At 41.9% G+C, this 18,117-nt stretch overlaps 1 protein-coding gene across 1 annotated transcript in view; it reads right to left on the reverse strand.

Annotated features, from left to right (window-relative positions):
- Nucleotides 1-1,598: 1,598 nt before the first annotated feature.
- Nucleotides 1,599-18,117, reverse strand: part of nhlrc2 (NHL repeat containing 2) — a 48,294-nt gene continuing 31,775 nt past the window's right edge. The window contains exons 7-12 of the mRNA XM_064950946.1: nt 17,204-17,297; nt 16,616-16,847; nt 6,263-6,385; nt 5,760-5,969; nt 5,272-5,488; nt 1,599-4,493 (exon numbers count right to left, since the gene is read on the reverse strand). Coding sequence (XP_064807018.1) covers nt 4,231-4,493; nt 5,272-5,488; nt 5,760-5,969; nt 6,263-6,385; nt 16,616-16,847; nt 17,204-17,297 — 1,139 coding nt within the window. The 3' untranslated portion in view covers nt 1,599-4,230. The remainder of the gene's footprint in view (nt 4,494-5,271; nt 5,489-5,759; nt 5,970-6,262; nt 6,386-16,615; nt 16,848-17,203; nt 17,298-18,117) is intronic.

The raw sequence follows: 18,117 nt of genomic DNA on the forward strand, positions 1-18,117 counted from the left end.
AGAAATTGCAGCCCAAATAAATGCTTCACAGAGTTCAAGTAACAGACATCTCAACATCAACTGTTCAGAGAATTTGTGAATCAGGCCATTGTTTTTCAGCAAGTTAATGACCCAACACACCTCCAGGCTGTGTAAGGGCTATTTTACCAAGAAGGAGAGTGATGGAGTGCTGCATCAGATGACCTGGCCTCCATAATCAACTGACCTCAACCCAACTGATATGGTTTGGGATGAGTTGGACTGCAGAATGAAGGAAAAGCATCCAACAAGTGCTCAGCATATGTCAGAACGTCTTCAGGACTGTTGGAAGAGCATTCCAGGTGAAGCTGGTTAAGAAAATGCCAAGAGTGTGCAAAGCTGTCAAAGGCAAAGGGTGGCTACTTTGAAAAAACTAAAATAGAAAGAATGTTTTGGTTACTACATGTTCCATATGTGTTACTTATATGCTGGATGTCTTCACTATTATTCTACAATATAGAAAATATAAAAAAACACAAAAAAAACACAATATTACAGAGCCTTCGGGAAGTATTCAGGCCCTATTACTTTTTCTACATTTTGTTACATTACAGCCTTTTTCAATAATGTATTAAATCGTTTTTTCCCCCTAACCACTCTACACACAATATTTCCAGGCAAAAACAGGTTGACATTTTTTTTTAAAGAAACTGAAATAAAAAAATGTACATAAGTATTCAGACCCTTTACTTAGTACTTTGCTGAAGCACCTTTGGCAGCGAAGACAGAATCGAGTCTTCTTGGGAATGACGAACATCTCTGGGGAGACCTGAGTTTGAGAGGATCTGCAGAGAAGAATGGGAGTAACTCCTCAAATACAAAAATTTGCAAAAATTTCTAAAAACCTGTTTTCGCTTGGTTATTATGGGTTACTGATGAGTAAAAACATTTATTTAATTACATCTTAGAATAAGGCTGTAACGTTACAAAATGTCGAAAAAGTCAAGGGGTCAGAATACTTTCCGAAGGCACTGTATATTTATATATACATAATCTATCTATATTTCACTGAACCAATACTTTTCCCATACAAGACGACAGCCCTCCAATGTCAAGTCCCCTATACCTTTAACAACAATTCTCGGAGCGTTCATAACGCACACTGGATGCTCTGGTCGAGGATTAGGATTGATCCGAGCGTTCTGAACTCACAACGGCAGTCAAGCACCCAAGCTAACTGGATAACGTTGGCTTACTTGCTAGCTACTTCCAGATACAATCGAAAGAACACCTCACACTCTGACCATTTTACTCGCACTAACAGAGCTGGTTAGGCTATTTTCATGTTATCCAGAGCGTTGGTGACAAACTGTGCTCCTGGCAACAACTGAATTACTATTTTTTTTTTGCCGATGTTTAGTGGCACCGGCCTTATTCAATGGGTGCTGAGCCTTAGTAAATTCGTCAGTTATTTGTCAGTTTCAGTAAATTCGTCAGTTTCAGAGAAAGCTCTGAAATTGGAGTAGATAGCCAGAGTGAATTTACGAACGCACCCCATGTGTGTCCTGAGGGAATACATAATCCCAAGGGCCTTGTTAGTCATTGATGTCAGCAAAGAAAATAACAACACACACAGAAACGGCTGATAAAATATGGGTTTATTATTTTGCCCTTGTTACATTGCATAATAAAAGAAACCAGTTTGTAAAAAGCGCTGCCCTTGGAAAGTATAAAAACACATGCCGGACAGCTGGGACAGAGAAATCAGAATCCCCGTTTTCAGGTGTAGACGATCCGATATTCCTGACCACCTCTGGAGGTAGGCCTCATAAAAGGCATTATGAATGCTGGTAACACTAACGCTGAAGGTAACACTAACGTTAAACCTTCACTTTAGATTAGGGACAAACTAATTATTACTAAATGGTTTATAAAGGACCTATATTAAACATCTTATTAATTATCTTATGAATCATTAATACATCAGTTAAAATATAAAAGTTTATAAATGTGTGAATAACTAGGTTACTAACATTTACAAATGTGGGCGTAATGATTAAGTGTGAGCAAACTTTTTGTAAATGCCTTATGACAAATGTAATTGTAACCAGTTTTGACAGCTCTGAAGTATTATTTAAGTAAGCAAGTTGGCTGGCACAAATCCAAGCCAGTCAGCAGACACAGTGTTGTTGTGGACATAAAAGTCTATGAAAGGTTTTCTAGAGGTGTTACGGAGTGCTTATGGGTGTATAATGTAAACCTTATTTAGAGCCCACATGTTTTCCCCGATCCATAAACATACAGCGAAGAGGAAGACGATACATGCACTTTGGTGCTGACATCCTGTAAAATAAAAACAGGGAATACTTGTGCAGAGAAAACCATGCACTCCCTCATGTGACATAACAGTGACCCAATTCCATTTCGACCCCAAGTCTAGTTCCCCTAATGCCTACCTAAGCAGTGTTCACTGATCTAAAATGAATGGACAGTTGAAAACAAATGGCAGAAGATCTAGTTTGATGCATCCACCACTATATTTCTTACATCTAATATTGGGAATAAGAGACTATGTATATTGAACAAAAATATAAACGTAAACATGCAACGATTTCAATGATCTTATGGAGTTACACAGTTGATATAAGGAAGTCAAGTCAAATGAAAGGAATTCAGTAGGCCCTAATTGATGGATTTCACATGACGGGCAGGGGCACAGCCATTGGTGGGCCTGGGAGGCCATTGGCCCACCCACTTGGGAGCCAGGCCCAGGCAATCAGAATGAGTTTATATCTACAAAAAAAGGCTTTATTACAGACAGGAATACTCCTCAGTATCATCAGCTTTCTGGGTGGCTGGTCTCAGACGATCCCACAGGTGAAGAAGCCGGATGTGGTCCTAGGCTGACATGGTTACACGTGGTGTGCGGTTGCGAGACCGGTTGGATGTTTTGCCAAATTCTTATTTTTTTTTTGGAGGTGCCTTATGGTAGACATTCCTGCAGTCAGCATGCCAATTGCCTGTTCCCTCAATCTGTGGTATAGAGTTGTGTTACAAAACGGCACATTTTAGAGTGTCCCCAGCACAAGGTGCACCTATGTAATGATCATGCTGTTTAATCAGCTTCTTGATATGCCACACCTGTCAGGTGGATGGATTTTCTTGGCAAAGGAGAAATGCTCACTAACAGGGATGTAAACACAATTTGTGTACAACATTGAGAAATACGCTCTTTCTGCATATGGAACATTTCTAGGATCTTTTATTTCAACGTTGTGTGTGATATATATATATATTATTTTTTTCAGTATAAGAAAACCTCTACCTACATTCGAGAACGTCAAACCTTCCATGTTTGATGGGTGTATTAAATGGTGCTCAGGATCAGACAAACTGATATCTCGGTATTATGACACATTTCAGTCCGTCTATCCACCCTCCACAGATCCGACTAATGCGAAGTGGGAGGAAGAGCTGGACACCGAAATACATGTTGCAGACTGGGAGGTTACCTTAGAATACATCAATACCCATTCAATTTGAGGGCTCCCGAGTGTCGCAGCGGTCTAATGCACTGCATCTCAGTGCTAGAGGCGTCACTACAGACCCTGGTTAGATTCCAGGCTGTATCACAACCGGCCGTGATTGGGAGTCCCATAGGGTGGCGCACAATTGCCCAGCATCGTCTGGGTTAGGGTTTGGCCGCGGTAGGCCGTCATTGTAAATAAGAATTTGTTCTTAACTGACTTGCCTAGTTAAATAAAATAAAAAATAATTTACTCCAGGCATTGTTTGATACAATTTAAGGACTTTAAACTTTTTATTTTACCTGGTAAGTTTGCTGAGAACACATTCTCATTTACAGCAACGAATTAGGGAATAGTTACAGAGGAGAGGAGGGAGATGAATGAGCCAATTGTACAGTACACTTATCTAAGACAAAGTTACATAGGATTTACCCCGAAGGGGAAGGAAGCAGGTAGGGTGGGCTTATCTTTTTGGGGGGTATTTTTTCTAACTTCTTTGTCTGTTGATTGAATTAAGTCCGGGTTTGACGTTTTCTTCCCCTTTCCATGCTATTTTTGATATATCTACTTTGTTTAAACATGTCAATCAACTTCTGTGATAAATCATTTGTTGCTGTTATTGTTTATGTTCAAAAGGAGCTATCAAAATGATTCCTACATTTCTAAACTTGAATGTTCTTTTAAAAATGAAACATATTTGAAACACAAAGCCCCAACGAGAGGGAAGGGCTAGATGCTTGTTAAGTTAGAAGGCATGAGCCAGCGTCACGGTAACCGAGCCGTTTCTGGGTGTAGAGCCTATCTGGAGAGGTTGCGTGAAGGAGGCGGCTTTCATCATACAAGCCCCGCCTTCTGCCAGACAGCAGTAAACCCAAACACTCAGGGTGAGGGAGGGGCTGGACTCTGTCGCCTTGAGAACCGTTGGAAGTATGGCAGGGATGGAAAGGGGCTGGGAAAGATTTTGGATGTCCCCGGTCACCACCTGGTTCCCTACCAACCACTCGTTACCTGTACAACACAGGAAATAGTTAGGCAATATCCTATTTAATGGCACACATACAGTCAACTCATCATAGAATAATATAGCGGATAACAAGCACACATTTCACTCTATCAAGACATAATATCTTAACATAACATAAATGGTAGTATTGTTTGCTGTTTGGGGTTTTAGGCTGGCTTTCTGTACAGCACTTTGAGATACCAGCTGATCTAAGGGCTATATAAATACATTTGATTTAGAGAGAGACTGAGAACAGGTGTGTTTGAAGCTAAGGGCATGTCTGGAAAGAGGGAACAAAGCGAGAGAAAATATACAGCTACATCAGTCAGCATGTCAATTTGCATTTCAACATATGGTGTGAGAGTGTGCGTCTTCTGCCTGGGACATTCTGGCACAATTTCTAAAATATCCTTCACTCCATTTTAAAAAGATTGTGTCGCCAGCCAGTGGGTTCGGGGGAGCTATTGAGAAGGCACGGCAAAAAGGGCCTAGGGATTGGGATGCCACTACGACCCCCGATGTAAGGTTTATTTCATATCCAGGTTTGCTTTGACCTTGAATGGGGGAGTGGAAACTATAATGCCCTTACAACCACAGCAATTTAACTGGAACACTCACTGGAGCCCATTACAGAACATTAAATTGAAAGGGAATGTTTTAGTAACTTTTTCCAGCTTGAGGCATGAATGGGAACAGCTTCACAGTCACATGAACAAGGTTATGTTTCAAAATGTTGACAACATTGTGCCCTACTGAACATTACACTGGTGTAATTTTCATTACCTTCTGCTGACAGGGTCCAAAAGCTGGGTGCGTCTTCAGTGAGCTTCGTGCCCTCTGGTAGCGATAGCACCAGCTCCAAGTTGACAGTCTGTCCTGGTGACACTGCCAGTGGTGGCATCATCACCCTAGAAGCAGATTTGGGGAGCTTGGGGACTTTACAAGGTCCAGAGGACTTAGTTGGTCCAGAGTCTACCGCATCCTCCAATGAAATGGGGAACTACAAGAGGGGAGAGAAGAGAAAAACTTTTCTTTGGTGTTTCTAAAAGAGAAGCTGTATTAAAAAAAAGAGTCAAAGGAAAAGCAAGCCCCATAACATCTATGGCTTTCCACTTGTTCCCTCTTAAAAAAAGTTTGAGCAGAGGTCCAGTTATTTCAAACCAAAATGTTTTTGGCAAACTGTACTTTTTTAATATGAAAGCTTCCGAACCGATAGATACATGTTTATTCACACACACAATCATGCTCTTTCTGTCACACACACCCCTCACCAGTGACACGGTCTTGGTGTCCAGGTCCAAGACTTTGAGGTGGTGGTTGTTGGTGTCAGCTACATACAGCACCCTGCCCCCCTCCCCGACACACAGGCCACCAGGCTCATTGAAGCTGGACTCAGTAAACCCTGGCCCTAACACGTCACCTGCTTCCCCTGTCCCAGCCACAACCAGACACTGCCTGGTTTTTGGGTCCACCACTTTGATCTGAAAAACAAACAAACACAGCAAGGCTAAGAGGGATTTGATTTGTGAGTGCTCTATACAACCAGACCAAACATACATGCACTCTGCCCTGAAGGCCTACTGTCTTTTCAAGAAGCAATCTCCAATCTCACAGCAGAGAATATGAAGGCTTTACATATGCATTGTCTATTGGCTGTTTCAGAGAAAACGTCCAATGACACCCCACAAGCTCTTCCTCTTGATGACTTTGTCACTGATGTGAAACCACACTGTATTTTAGGACATGTGAACATTACCACGTCTGAAAAACGGACCTTGTGGTTGTAGGAATCCGCCACATAGAGGAGGCCTTGGTCAGGAGCCCAGGCCACACCGAGGGGGTGCTGGAGCTTTGCATCCACTCCTTTCCCGTCCACGTCCCCAAACGCAAACAGGTTCTGTCCCCCAAAAACACCACATGAAAAACATGAGTGACGTTACATGTTTCAACTCATTTCAATGCCACTAGTCATCCATCCATCTAGGGCAGGGGTGTCAAACATGTGGCCCAGTTGGAGGGATTCCAATCCGGGCAACAGATTGTTTGGGATATTTTGTTTTGAAACTGTGTAGGAAGAATAATATTTTTTATTTATTTTACCTTTATTTAACTAGGCAAGTCAGTTAAGAACAAATTCTTATTTTCAATGACGGCCTAGGAACAGTGGGTTAACTGCCTTGTTCAGGGGCAGAACGACAGATTTGTACCTTGTCAGCTCGGGGATTTGAACATGCAACCTTTCTGTTACTAATTGACACTCTAACCACTAGGCTACCCTGCCGCCCAACAGACCTACATTCATACAGCTTGACTGTCCAGCTCGCTTAATAAATTACTCAAATCAAAGCATTGAAAATCCACCAAACTATGGAGAGAGGAAATGTTGCTAATTTTCAGTGTGAACGTCATTGAAGAGGTTGCCCCCAGGGCAGAATTTGTTTGGCACACCTGTTCTAGGGCCAATTTCGATTCAGCAGCCTTGCCATTTTTCAGAGTATTAGGAATCTGAACGGAGTCAACTATTTGTTAAATGAAGCCTTCTGATTGACTTGATGATGAAGCAGTGCATTGATTGTATTTCAGAAATGGTACTACATTAAGCCTTTCCTCGACAAATCATCTGAAGTTTCTAAAGACAGATTACTCTCATATGTATAAAATTGAAAACAATGCTCTGCTTGAGGGAGGTTAGTGTAGGTGTGTATTCATCATTAACATCATGTAAAACATTTTGCACCGGTTTGCTAATGAAAACGAGTGTTTCTTAAAAAGGTCCAATGCAGATGTTTTTATCCCAATTTCAAATCCTTTCTGGGCAACAATTAAGTACCTTACTGTGATTGTTTTCAATTAAAATGGTCAAAAAGAAATAAAAAAATAGCTTCTTAGCAAAGGGCAATTTCTCTAGCAAGATATTGACTAGGATTGTTGGGGGAGGCGAAAACCAAAAATGAGCTGTTATTGGCAGAGAGGTGGAACTCTTTCTTATTGGTTTATTCACTAATTTACCACATGGTGATGTCACCATGGAATGCCAAAAGTCTATCCACCAAAACAGGTTGACATTTCAGGCAGTCTTTTCTGAAATATTCTACAAAATGTTATGCTGTTTTCAAATGAAACACAATACCTTGCTCTTGTTAAAGAGAGACCCAACCCATTGCTGGCAGCAGTGCGATAAAGGACAGAGAGAGAAATAATTGCAGTTAATGTGCAGCCATTGTCAATGGTAGAGGATGTCGGCCTCAATACCCTAATGGCATATCTAGAACGAGAACACAAGATGCCATGTCGAAAAACCGTGACGGCCATGATAGAGAAATTGTACAATGATCGTTCTGCATGTAAAGCGCGAGAGCCATACGTGGCTTCAACAAAAGATTGCGGGACGTCTATGAACATCACTGCAACGAGCCATCACATTGATGAGAAGTGGGACATGAAGTACCATGTACTGACAAACGAGAATATGGAGGAGAGACAACAGAGAACAGCATTAATACCATCGTTGCTTAGTGGGTGGGTAACAGCAGTAAGGTGAGTGCCTTCTGGTAGGTAGCCAGGACTGAGGTAGATTGAAATGCATTGCGCCCTAGAGGTCATGCGGGTGACCATCTCTGTTAATTAATTTAATTTAGATTTTAAAAATTCAAACGTTTCAAATTTTAAGAAAATGTTTACATGTATCAAATCCCTAGCACAGGTACTAAGCGTCGGTGGGGCTAAGCAAAAATGGACAAAAAAGGAAATCCACTCATTTGTGCCCTGGCCTAAACATCCTCACCGGACACAATATTGGTAGTTAGCTAAATGGAGCTTGCAGAGGATATTTTCAATGAGTGTATTTCAAACGTGAGTAGTTCTTTTGCCTGCGCCATGAAAGCTAACGTTACAAGCTTTCAACCACTTACTGGTTGTAGCTATAATTAGCCTAGCTATCTACAGTTGAAGTCGTAAGTTTACATACACTTGGATTGGAGTCATTAAAACTCGTTTTTCAACATCTCCATAAATGTATTCTAACAAACTATAGTTTTGGCAAGTCGGTTAGTACATTACTTTGTGCGTGACACAAGTAATTTTTCCGACAATTGTTTACGGACAGATTATTCCACTTATAATTATCACAATTATAAGTGATTATCACAATTCCAGTGGGTCAGAAGTTTACATGCACAGTCAACTTAGTGTCTTTCAACAGCTTGGAAAATTGCAGAAAATGTCATGGCTTTAGAAGCTTCTTGATAAGCTAATTGACATCATTGGAGTCAATTGGGAGGTGTACCTGTGGATGTATTTCAAGGCCTACCTTCAAACGCAGTGCCTCTAAGCTTGACATCATGGGAAAATCAATAGAAATCAGCCAAGACCTCAGAAAACAAATTGTAGACCTCCATAAGTCTGGTTCATCCTTGGGAGAATTTTCCAAAACACCTGAAGGTACCACATTCATCTGTACAAACAATAGTACGCAAGTATAAACACCATGGGACCACACAGCCGTCATACCACTTAGGAAGGAGATGCGTTCTGTCACCTAGAGATGAACGTGCGAAAAGTGCAAATCAATCCCAGAACAACAGCAAAAGGACCTTGTGGAGATGCTGCAGGAGGGACTGGTGCACTTCACAAAATAGATGGCATCATGAGGAGGGAAATGATGAGATGTTGCTTCAATATATCCACAAGACATCAGTCAGGAAGTTAAAGCTTGGTCGCAAATGGGTCTGCCAAATGGACAATGACCCCAAGCGTACTTCCAAAGTTGTGGCAAAATGGCTTAAGGACAACAAGTCAAGGTATTGGAGTGGCCATCAAAGTCCTGACCTCAATCCCATTGAAAATTTGTGGGCAGAACTGAAAAAGCGTGTGCGAGCAATGAGGCCTACAAACCTGACTCAGTTACACCAGCTGTCAGGAGGAATGAGCCAAAATTCAACCAACTGATTGTGGGAAGCTACCCCCCAAAGCACACATTTTTGCTGTGGTTTTAAAAAACAGAAATAGCTTATTTACATAAGTATTCAGACCATTTGCTATAAGACTCAATTGAGTTCATGTGCATCCTGTTTCCAGTGATCATCCTTGAAATATTTACACAGTTTGATTGGATTTACAATTGATTGGAAATTATTTGGAAAGGCACATCTGCCTATATAAAGTCTTACAGTTGACCGTGCATGTCAAAGCAAAAACCAAGCCATGAGGTCAAAGGAATTGTCCGTAGAGCTTTGAGACAGGATTATGTCGAGGCACAGATCTGGGGAAGGGTACCAAATCATTTCTGCAGCATTGAAGGTCCCCAAGAACAGTGGCCTCCATCAATCTTAAATGTAAGAAATTTGGAACCACCAAGACTTCCTGGAGCTGAACACCTGGCCAAACTGACCAATCGGGGTAGAAGGGCCTTGGTCAGGGAGCTGACCAAGAACCCGTTGGTCACTCTGACAGAGCTCCAGAGTTCCTATGTGGCGAACCGTACAGAAGGACAACCATCTCTGCAGCACTCCACCAATCAGGCCTTGTTGGTAGAGTGGCCAGACAGAAGCCACTCCTCAGTAAAAGGCACGACAGCCGCTTGGAGTTTGCCAGAAGGCACCGAAAAAGGAAAAAGTGAAGGGGTCTGAATACTTTCCGAATGCCTCACAAAGAATGGCACCTATTGGTAGATGGGTAAAAAAATATTGAATATCCCTTTGAGCATGGTGAAGTTATTAATTACACTTTGGGTTATGTATCAATACACCATCAATACATATACTTCTTCGCCACACAGTGTGTGGGTGGGACATTTCAGATCGTCAGTGATGTGTATGCCGAGGAACTTGAAGCTTTCCACCTGCTCCACTGCGGTCCCGTTAAAGTGGATAGGGGGGTGCTCCCTCTGTCGTTTCCTGAAATACAGCTCCTTTGTTTTGTCGACATTGAGTGAGAGGCTATTTTCTTGGCACCACACTCCCAGGGTCCTCACCTCTCTGTAGGCGGTCTCATCATTGTTGGTAATCAGACCTACTTGTTGTGTCTTCTGCTAACTTGATGATTGAGTTGGAGGATTGCGTGGCCACACAGTCCTGGGTGAACAGGGAGAACAGGAGGGGCTAGGCACTCACCCTTGTGGGGCCCCTGTGTTGAGGATTAATGAAGTGGAGATGTTGTTCCTACCTTCACCACCTGGGGGCAACCCTGCAGAAAGTCCAGGACCCAGTTGCACACGGCGGGGTTCAGTCCCAGGGCCCCGAGCTTAAAGATGAGCTTGGAGGGTACTATGGTGTTGAATGCTGAGCTAAAGTCAATGAACAGGATTCGTACATAGGTAGCTCTCTTGTACAGATGAGATAGGTCAGTGTGCAGTGCGATTGCATTGTCTGTGGATCTATTGGGGTACCCCCCTAAGTGGGTCTAGGGTGCACTTCATGATGACAGAAGTGAGTGCTATGGGGCAATGGTTATTTAGTTCAGCTACCTTTGCTTCTTGAGTACAGGAACAATGGTAGACATCTTGATGCAAGTGGGGACAGCAGACTGGGATAGGTAGAGATTGAATATGTCCGTAAACATTCCAGCCAGTTGGTCTGCGCATGCTCTTAGAACGCAGCTAGGGATGCAGTCTGGGCCGGAATCCTTGCGAGGGTTAACACGCTTAAATGTCTTACTCAAGTCGGCCACGGAGAAGGAGAGCCCACAAGGGGCCGTGTTGGTGGCACTGTGTTTTCCTCAAAGCGGGCAAAGGTGTTAAGCTTGTCCGGAAGAAAGAACTCAGTGTCCGCGATGTGGCTGGTTTTCCTTTTGTAGTCTGTGATTGTCTGTAGACCCTGCCACATACGTCTCATGTCTGGGCCGTATAATTGCGACTCTACTTTGTCTCTATACTGACTTTTTGCCTGTTTGATTGCCTTACGAAAGGAATAGCTTCACTGTTTGTATTCTGCCATATTCCTAGTCACCTTGCCATGGTTAAAATGCGGTGGCTAGCACTTTCAGATTTGCACGAATGCTGCCATCTATCCACGGTTTTTGGTTAGGGTAGGTTTTAAATAGTCACAGTGGGTACAACATCTGCTATACACTTCCTGATAAACTCAGTCAGTGTATCCATGTATTCGTTGATGTTATTATCAGAGGAACATATCCCAGTCCGCATGATCAAAATAATCTTAAAGCGTGGATTCCGATTGGTCAGAGCAGCGTTGAATAGTTCTTCCTGTTTGAGTTTCTGCCTATAGGAAGGGAGAAGCAAAAGGGAGCCGTGATCAGATTTGCCGAAGGGAGGGCGGAGGAGGGCCTTGGAGGCATCCCAGAAGTTGGAGTAGCAGTGGTTAAGTGTTGTATCAGCGCAAATACTACAGTCAATGTGTTGATAGAACTTCGGTAGCCTTTTCCTCAAATGTGGTTGTTAAAATCCCCAGCTACAATAAATGGGGCCTCAGGATATGTGGTCTTCACTTTGCATAAAGTCTAGTGAAGTGTACACGACTGACTATAACCGAAGAGAAATCGCTTGGGAGGTAATACGGTCGGCATTTGATTGTGACGTATTCTGGGTCGGATGAACAAAAGGACTTGAGTTTCTGCATGTTATCACAATCACACCATCACTGGTTAATTGTGAAACATACACCCCTGCCTTTCTTCTTCACGGAGAGTTTTTTATTCTTGTCTGTGCGATATACTGAGAACCCAGCTGGCTGTATGGACAAAGACAGTATATCCCCAGAGAGCCATGTTTTCATGAAATAGAGTATGTTACAATCCCTGGAAGGATATTCTCACCCTGAGCTTGTCTACATTTTATCCAGAGACTGAACATTAGCGAGTAATATACTCGGAAGCAGTGGATGGTGTGCGCGCCTCATTAGTCGGACTAGAAGTCCACTCCGAATGCCACTTCTCCCCCGGCAGTATTTTGGATCAGCCTCTGGAATCAGTTCGTATTCCCGGTCATAATGCTGGTGAGTTACCACCGCTCTGATATCCAAAATGCCTTAATGGCAGTATGTAATAACACACAATTCCATAGACTAATAATGCAAGAAAAAACACACAAAAACTGCAAAATTACTTAGGAGCTAGAAGCAGAGCTGCCCTGTCAGCGCCATCTTTATATTTAAATGTTTATTTAACCTTTATTTAACTAGGAAAGTCAGTTAAGATCAAGTTCTTCTTTACAATGACAGCCTACCCCGGCCAAACCGTAGCCCGGGCGACGGGCCAATTGTGTGCCGCCCTATGGGACTCCCAATCACGGACGGTTGTGATACAGGGTCTGTAGTGACACCTCTAGCACGGAGATGCAGTGCTGCGCCACTCGGGAGCCCCATCTTGCTTTATTAACCAAAGACTCACTGCTGTCATCGCTGCCAAAGGTGCTTCTACAGAGTACTGACTCAGGGGTGTGAATACTTACAGTAACAGTCAAAAGTTTGTCTGCACCTACTCATGCAAGGGTTTTTATGGATTTTTACTATTTTCTACATTGTAGAATAATAGTGAAGACATCACAACTATGAAATAACAGATATGGAATCATGTAGTAACCAAAAAAAGTATATTTTAGATTTTTCGAAGTAGCCACCCTTTGCCTTGATGACAGCTTTGCACACTCTTGGTATTCTCTCAACCAGCTTCACCTGGAAGGTGTTTCCAACAGTCTTGAAGGAATTAAACTCAGACCAAAACGACAGATTTCCACCGGTCTAATGTCCATTGCTAGTGTTTCTTGGCTCAAGCAAGTCTCTCTTCTTATTGGTGTCCTTCAGTAGTGGTTTCTTTGCAGCAATTCGACCATGAAGGCCTGATTCCCACAGTCTCCTCTGAACAGTTGATGTTGAGATGTCTGTTACTTGAATTTTTTGAAGCATTTATTTGGGCTGCAATCTGAGGCTGGTAACTCTAATGAACTTTTCATCTGCAGCATAGGTAACCCTGGGTCTTCCTGTCCTGTGGCGGTCCTCATGAGAGCCAGTTTCATCATAGTGCTTAATGTTTTTTACGACTGCACTTGAAGAATCATTCAAAATTCTTGAAAATGTTCCACATTGACTGACCTTGATGTCTTAAAGTAATGGACTGTCATTTCTCTTTGCTTATTTGAGCTGTTCTTGACATAATAATAATAATAATAATAATAATAATATGGACTTTGTCTTTTACAAAAACTTCTGTACACCCCTACCTTATCACAAGACAACTGAATGGCTCAAACGCATTAAGAAAATAAATTCCACAAATTAACTTTTAACAAGGTTAATTTAAACGCATTCCCAGTGACTACCTCATGAAGCTGGTTGAGAAAATGCCAAGAGCGTGCAAAGCTGTCATCATTGCAAAGGGTGGCTACTTTAAAGAAAGTAGTTTAACCTTTCTGGCGCAGACGTTCTGCTAGCGACCCTCCTCGACAACATCCGGTGAAATTGCAGAGCGCCAAATTCAAAATACAGAAAGTCATAATAAACATTCATAAAAAATACAAGTGTTATACATCTGTTTAAAGATGAACTTTTTGTTAATCCAGCCGCCTTGTCAGATTTCAAAAAGGCTTTACGGCGAAAGCATACCTTGAGATTATCTGAGGACAGCGCCCCGCATACAAAAACATACAAACATTTTACAACAAAGTAAAGGAATTACAAAAGTCAGAAATAGCGATGAAATGTATCACTTACCTTTGAAGATCTTCATATGGTTGCAGTCACAAGAGTCCCAGCTACACAATAAATGTTCATTTTGTTCAATAAAGTCCCTCTTTATATCCCAGAAACTCAGTTTTGTTGGCGCATTTTGTTCAGTAATCCACTGGCTCAAAAGCGGTCAAAACATGCAGACGAATAAATCCTAATAGTACCGGTAGAGTTCGTTGAAACATGTCAAACGATGTTTAGAATTAATCCTCAGGTTGTCAATTGTCTAAATAAATCGATAATATTTCAACTGGACAATAGCGTATTAAATAGATAGGAAAAACAACGACGGGCACGTAATCGGTCACACGCGAAAACCAGCACTGCATGATTCTACAGTCCACTGACAGAAAGGGCTCATTCTTCTTCATTTTTCAGAAAACAAGCCTAAAACAATGTCTAAAGACTGTTGACATCTAGTGGAAGCCATAGGAACTGCAATCTGGGTCCTAACCCATTAGATACTCTACAGGCATTCAATTGAAAAATGCCCACATCAAAAAAATCCCACTTCCTGGATGGATTTTCCTCAGGTTTTCACCTGCCGTATCAGTTCTGTTATAGTCAGACATTATTTTGAACAGTTTTGAAAACGTTGAGAGTGTTTTCTATCCAAATCTACCAATGATATGCATATCCTAGCTTCTGGGCCTGAGTAACAGGCAGTTTACTTTGGGCATGCTTCTCATCCAGACGTCGAAATACTGACCCCTAGCCATAAGAAGTTTTAACTCTTCAGGATCGGTGGGTCCCCCATGGGACGGTTGAGCTAACGTAGGCTAATGTGATTAACATGAGGGTGTAAGTAACAAGAACATTTCCCAGGACATAGACATATCTGATATTGACAGAAAGCTTACATTCTTGTTAATCTAACTGCACTGTCCAATTTACAGTAGCTATTACAGTGAAATAATACCATGCTATTGTTTGAGGAGAGTGTACAGTTATGAACTTATTAATTAACCAATTAGTCACATTTGGGCAGTCTTAATACAACATTTTGAACAGAAATGCAAAGGTTCATTGGATCAGTCTAAAACTTTGCACATACACAAGTGGCCACAATCTAAATTGTGCCTTGGCTGGAATAATACATGATAGCCTTTATCTTGCATTTCAAAGATGGTACTTTGTACTTTGCTTTGTATTATCTTGGACAAGATCTAATGTGTTATATTCTCCTACATTCATTTCACATTACCACAAACTTCAAAGTGTTTCCATTCAAATGGTATCAAGAATTTGCATATCCTTGCTTCAGATCCTGAGCTTTGGATATGTCATTTTAGGCGGAAATTGATGTATATTATTAAATCCAATTTATTTTCATCTTCTGCTTCAGAAAACAAGAGTGACGCAACAATGAAATCATATTGGTTTGACTGTAGTGGAATTTCGGGAATTTAAATAAATAGCCATATAATCTCCTTGTGAGCATGCTCAATAAATCAAAATGATTGGATAACACACACATTATAAAGATATTAATCATTTCAAAAGGTTTGGAAACTTGCCATGACTGTCAACTAAACTTGCAACAAATGTTACATGGCGCTAGTAATGCTTTTCAAATTTTGTCACGACAAATGCTGTAATAATTCAGCCACTGCTCCAATTAAATCATTAAAAAAACTCCCTCGTTGCTTGTTTGTTGTAACCCCCACGGCATAATATGGTTTCCCCTTCCTTTATAAAGAACCAGATCTGTGGGGAGGAAGACAAAGTGCTGAAAGGAACATAAACTGGGTGTGATTAGAGGGAGGTAAGCAATGCCTCACAGAGTGCTGAGCGATAGCCTGGAATCAAGTTCTCCCTTCACCAGCCCCCTGCACCCTCGCCCTATTTAGAGAGAACAAGGCCCATAGGTGCCATTTGGGATGCACCCCTACTGTATAGTGTTTGTCGGGCTCAGGAGAGAACAGCCTAACATCAAGGATCAGCTTAAAAGTATAAATCTTCATCTTTAGGTGAAAGGAGGTCGAAACTTCTCTGACCCTGGATCAGTGTCTAGAAGTGGCGTCATTCTACTAAGTGTGGGGAACTGGAACTGCAACACTTGAACCATGGAGAGTCCCCAGTTGACATTGATACTAATATATTGATGATAAATTGAGATAAAAATGACCAGCGGATTCCTTTGGGGTTGCAACTAGATTGTGCCCAGAAACTTTGGTTTGGTTTTAATTTTGGATTCATGAGGAAAAAAGCAAAACATACAACCCTGTGTCCCAATCCTTGATGCTCAGAAATACCTCTAAGAATAAGTAGAGGTTACCCCATAGATATAGAAGACTATTGTTCTTGCTGTATTGTCTATGGGTTACCCCTAACCACTGATATGGGCATAGATATTTTTTCCTCCTCCTAAGGGTTAAGGTTAAGATTGGGGTTATGGTAATGTGACTTTAGGGGTATCTTTTAACCGTTCCATCACAGGACTGACTCACCAGGGGGTCTCTCTCGCCCCCCACCAGCAGTTTGACAGCGCCGTCCTTCAGAGCCAGGGAGCGCACAGTGCTGCTCTCACTGTCGGCCACGTACAGACACCCCCAGGGCTCCTCCGGAGCGGGGGCCAGGCCCGAGGGCTGGGCAAAGCCGGCCTTTTGGGGGTAGGCGTTGTTGCGGTTCTCTTCGTTGCCACTGCCGGCGAAGCGCACACACGTCCCCGCTTTGGACTCGCTGGAGGGAGTTGTCATGCGGTTAATATCATCTGTGTGTATGTAGCCTAAAGCTTACAGTCAAATCGCTGGAATGGTGAAATATCACAACATTGGTCTGTAAACCAATCCTAGCATCAGGAGCCCCATTGTTTGATCTTAAGGAACTGGATTGGTGTTACTTAAGCAATATGGTGCAAGCTCCCCTGACAGTGGATCTGTCACATTATTGGGTTCTCGTACTGATTTGAAAACACCAAAAGCGGTAGATAGAAGCTAATAGCCTACTTGATTCTAGACTGAATATATGGAAGAACAACATTATCTGGCCCTGAAACAGTTGCCAGTGCACAAAGCAATTATGTGCCAGTCGCTCACCTTCTTTTAGGCAACTTCCCATTTTCTAGGAACAGAGCCCAGATCTGGTGTGTCCCTGCCATGGCCACCCACAGCATGTTATCCTCCTCACCGCCTGGAAAGTAACACAGAAATACCCCTTTCACACTACTGAGCGAGCCGAATCGAGCAAAGCCGAGCTATTCTGTACTGCTCTTGCCTGATCACACATCCACCTTTCTTTACCAGATCCATTGACTTGATCTGAGATTACCTCAAATAACCAGGAAGGACAGATGGCTTTTTAAAAAGTATTCAAGGCATATACCAGGGCCATACACTTGAATACTTTAGATCTGCAACAAGACATTGAGTACACAGGACCCAAATATTTCAGAGCTCGTACTATTGCTTTTAGTCATTGGATACAGTCTAAAATAAATCCTTTATATTCAAGCAAGGACACAAAACATCTCCCCTATACTCACATGCTACCCATATCAGCTTAAACAGAGTAATATTTGCTAGCAAATCTCCATGGGGTCAATTTCACACCTTAAGTATTGAATTCAAAATAAAATAAATTGTAAATATGAAAAATAAAAGTTGAAAATGTAAAAAATAATATTTGAGGAGAAGTGAAATGATGGATGTTGAGAACAAAAAAAAAATCAAAGGGAACATTTGTAGAATTGTTAACAAAAATAATGATATCAAAAGCTACTCTTCCTGGGGTCCAGCAAAATTAAAGCAGTTATACATTAAAAAAAACAACATTACATTCACAACAGATTTCACACAGTCCCCACACTGTTCCATAATGTGTATTTGTTTGTTTTTTAAATATAATTTTACTGCTGCGTCAGTTACTTGATGTGGAATATAGTTCCATGTAGTCATGGCTCTATGTAGTACTGTGCGCCTCCCAGAGTCTGTTCTGGACTTGGGGACGGTGA

This window comes from Oncorhynchus masou, chromosome 31 (genome assembly GCF_036934945.1).
Source record: "Oncorhynchus masou masou isolate Uvic2021 chromosome 31, UVic_Omas_1.1, whole genome shotgun sequence".
Taxonomy (NCBI): Eukaryota; Metazoa; Chordata; class Actinopteri; order Salmoniformes; family Salmonidae; genus Oncorhynchus; species Oncorhynchus masou.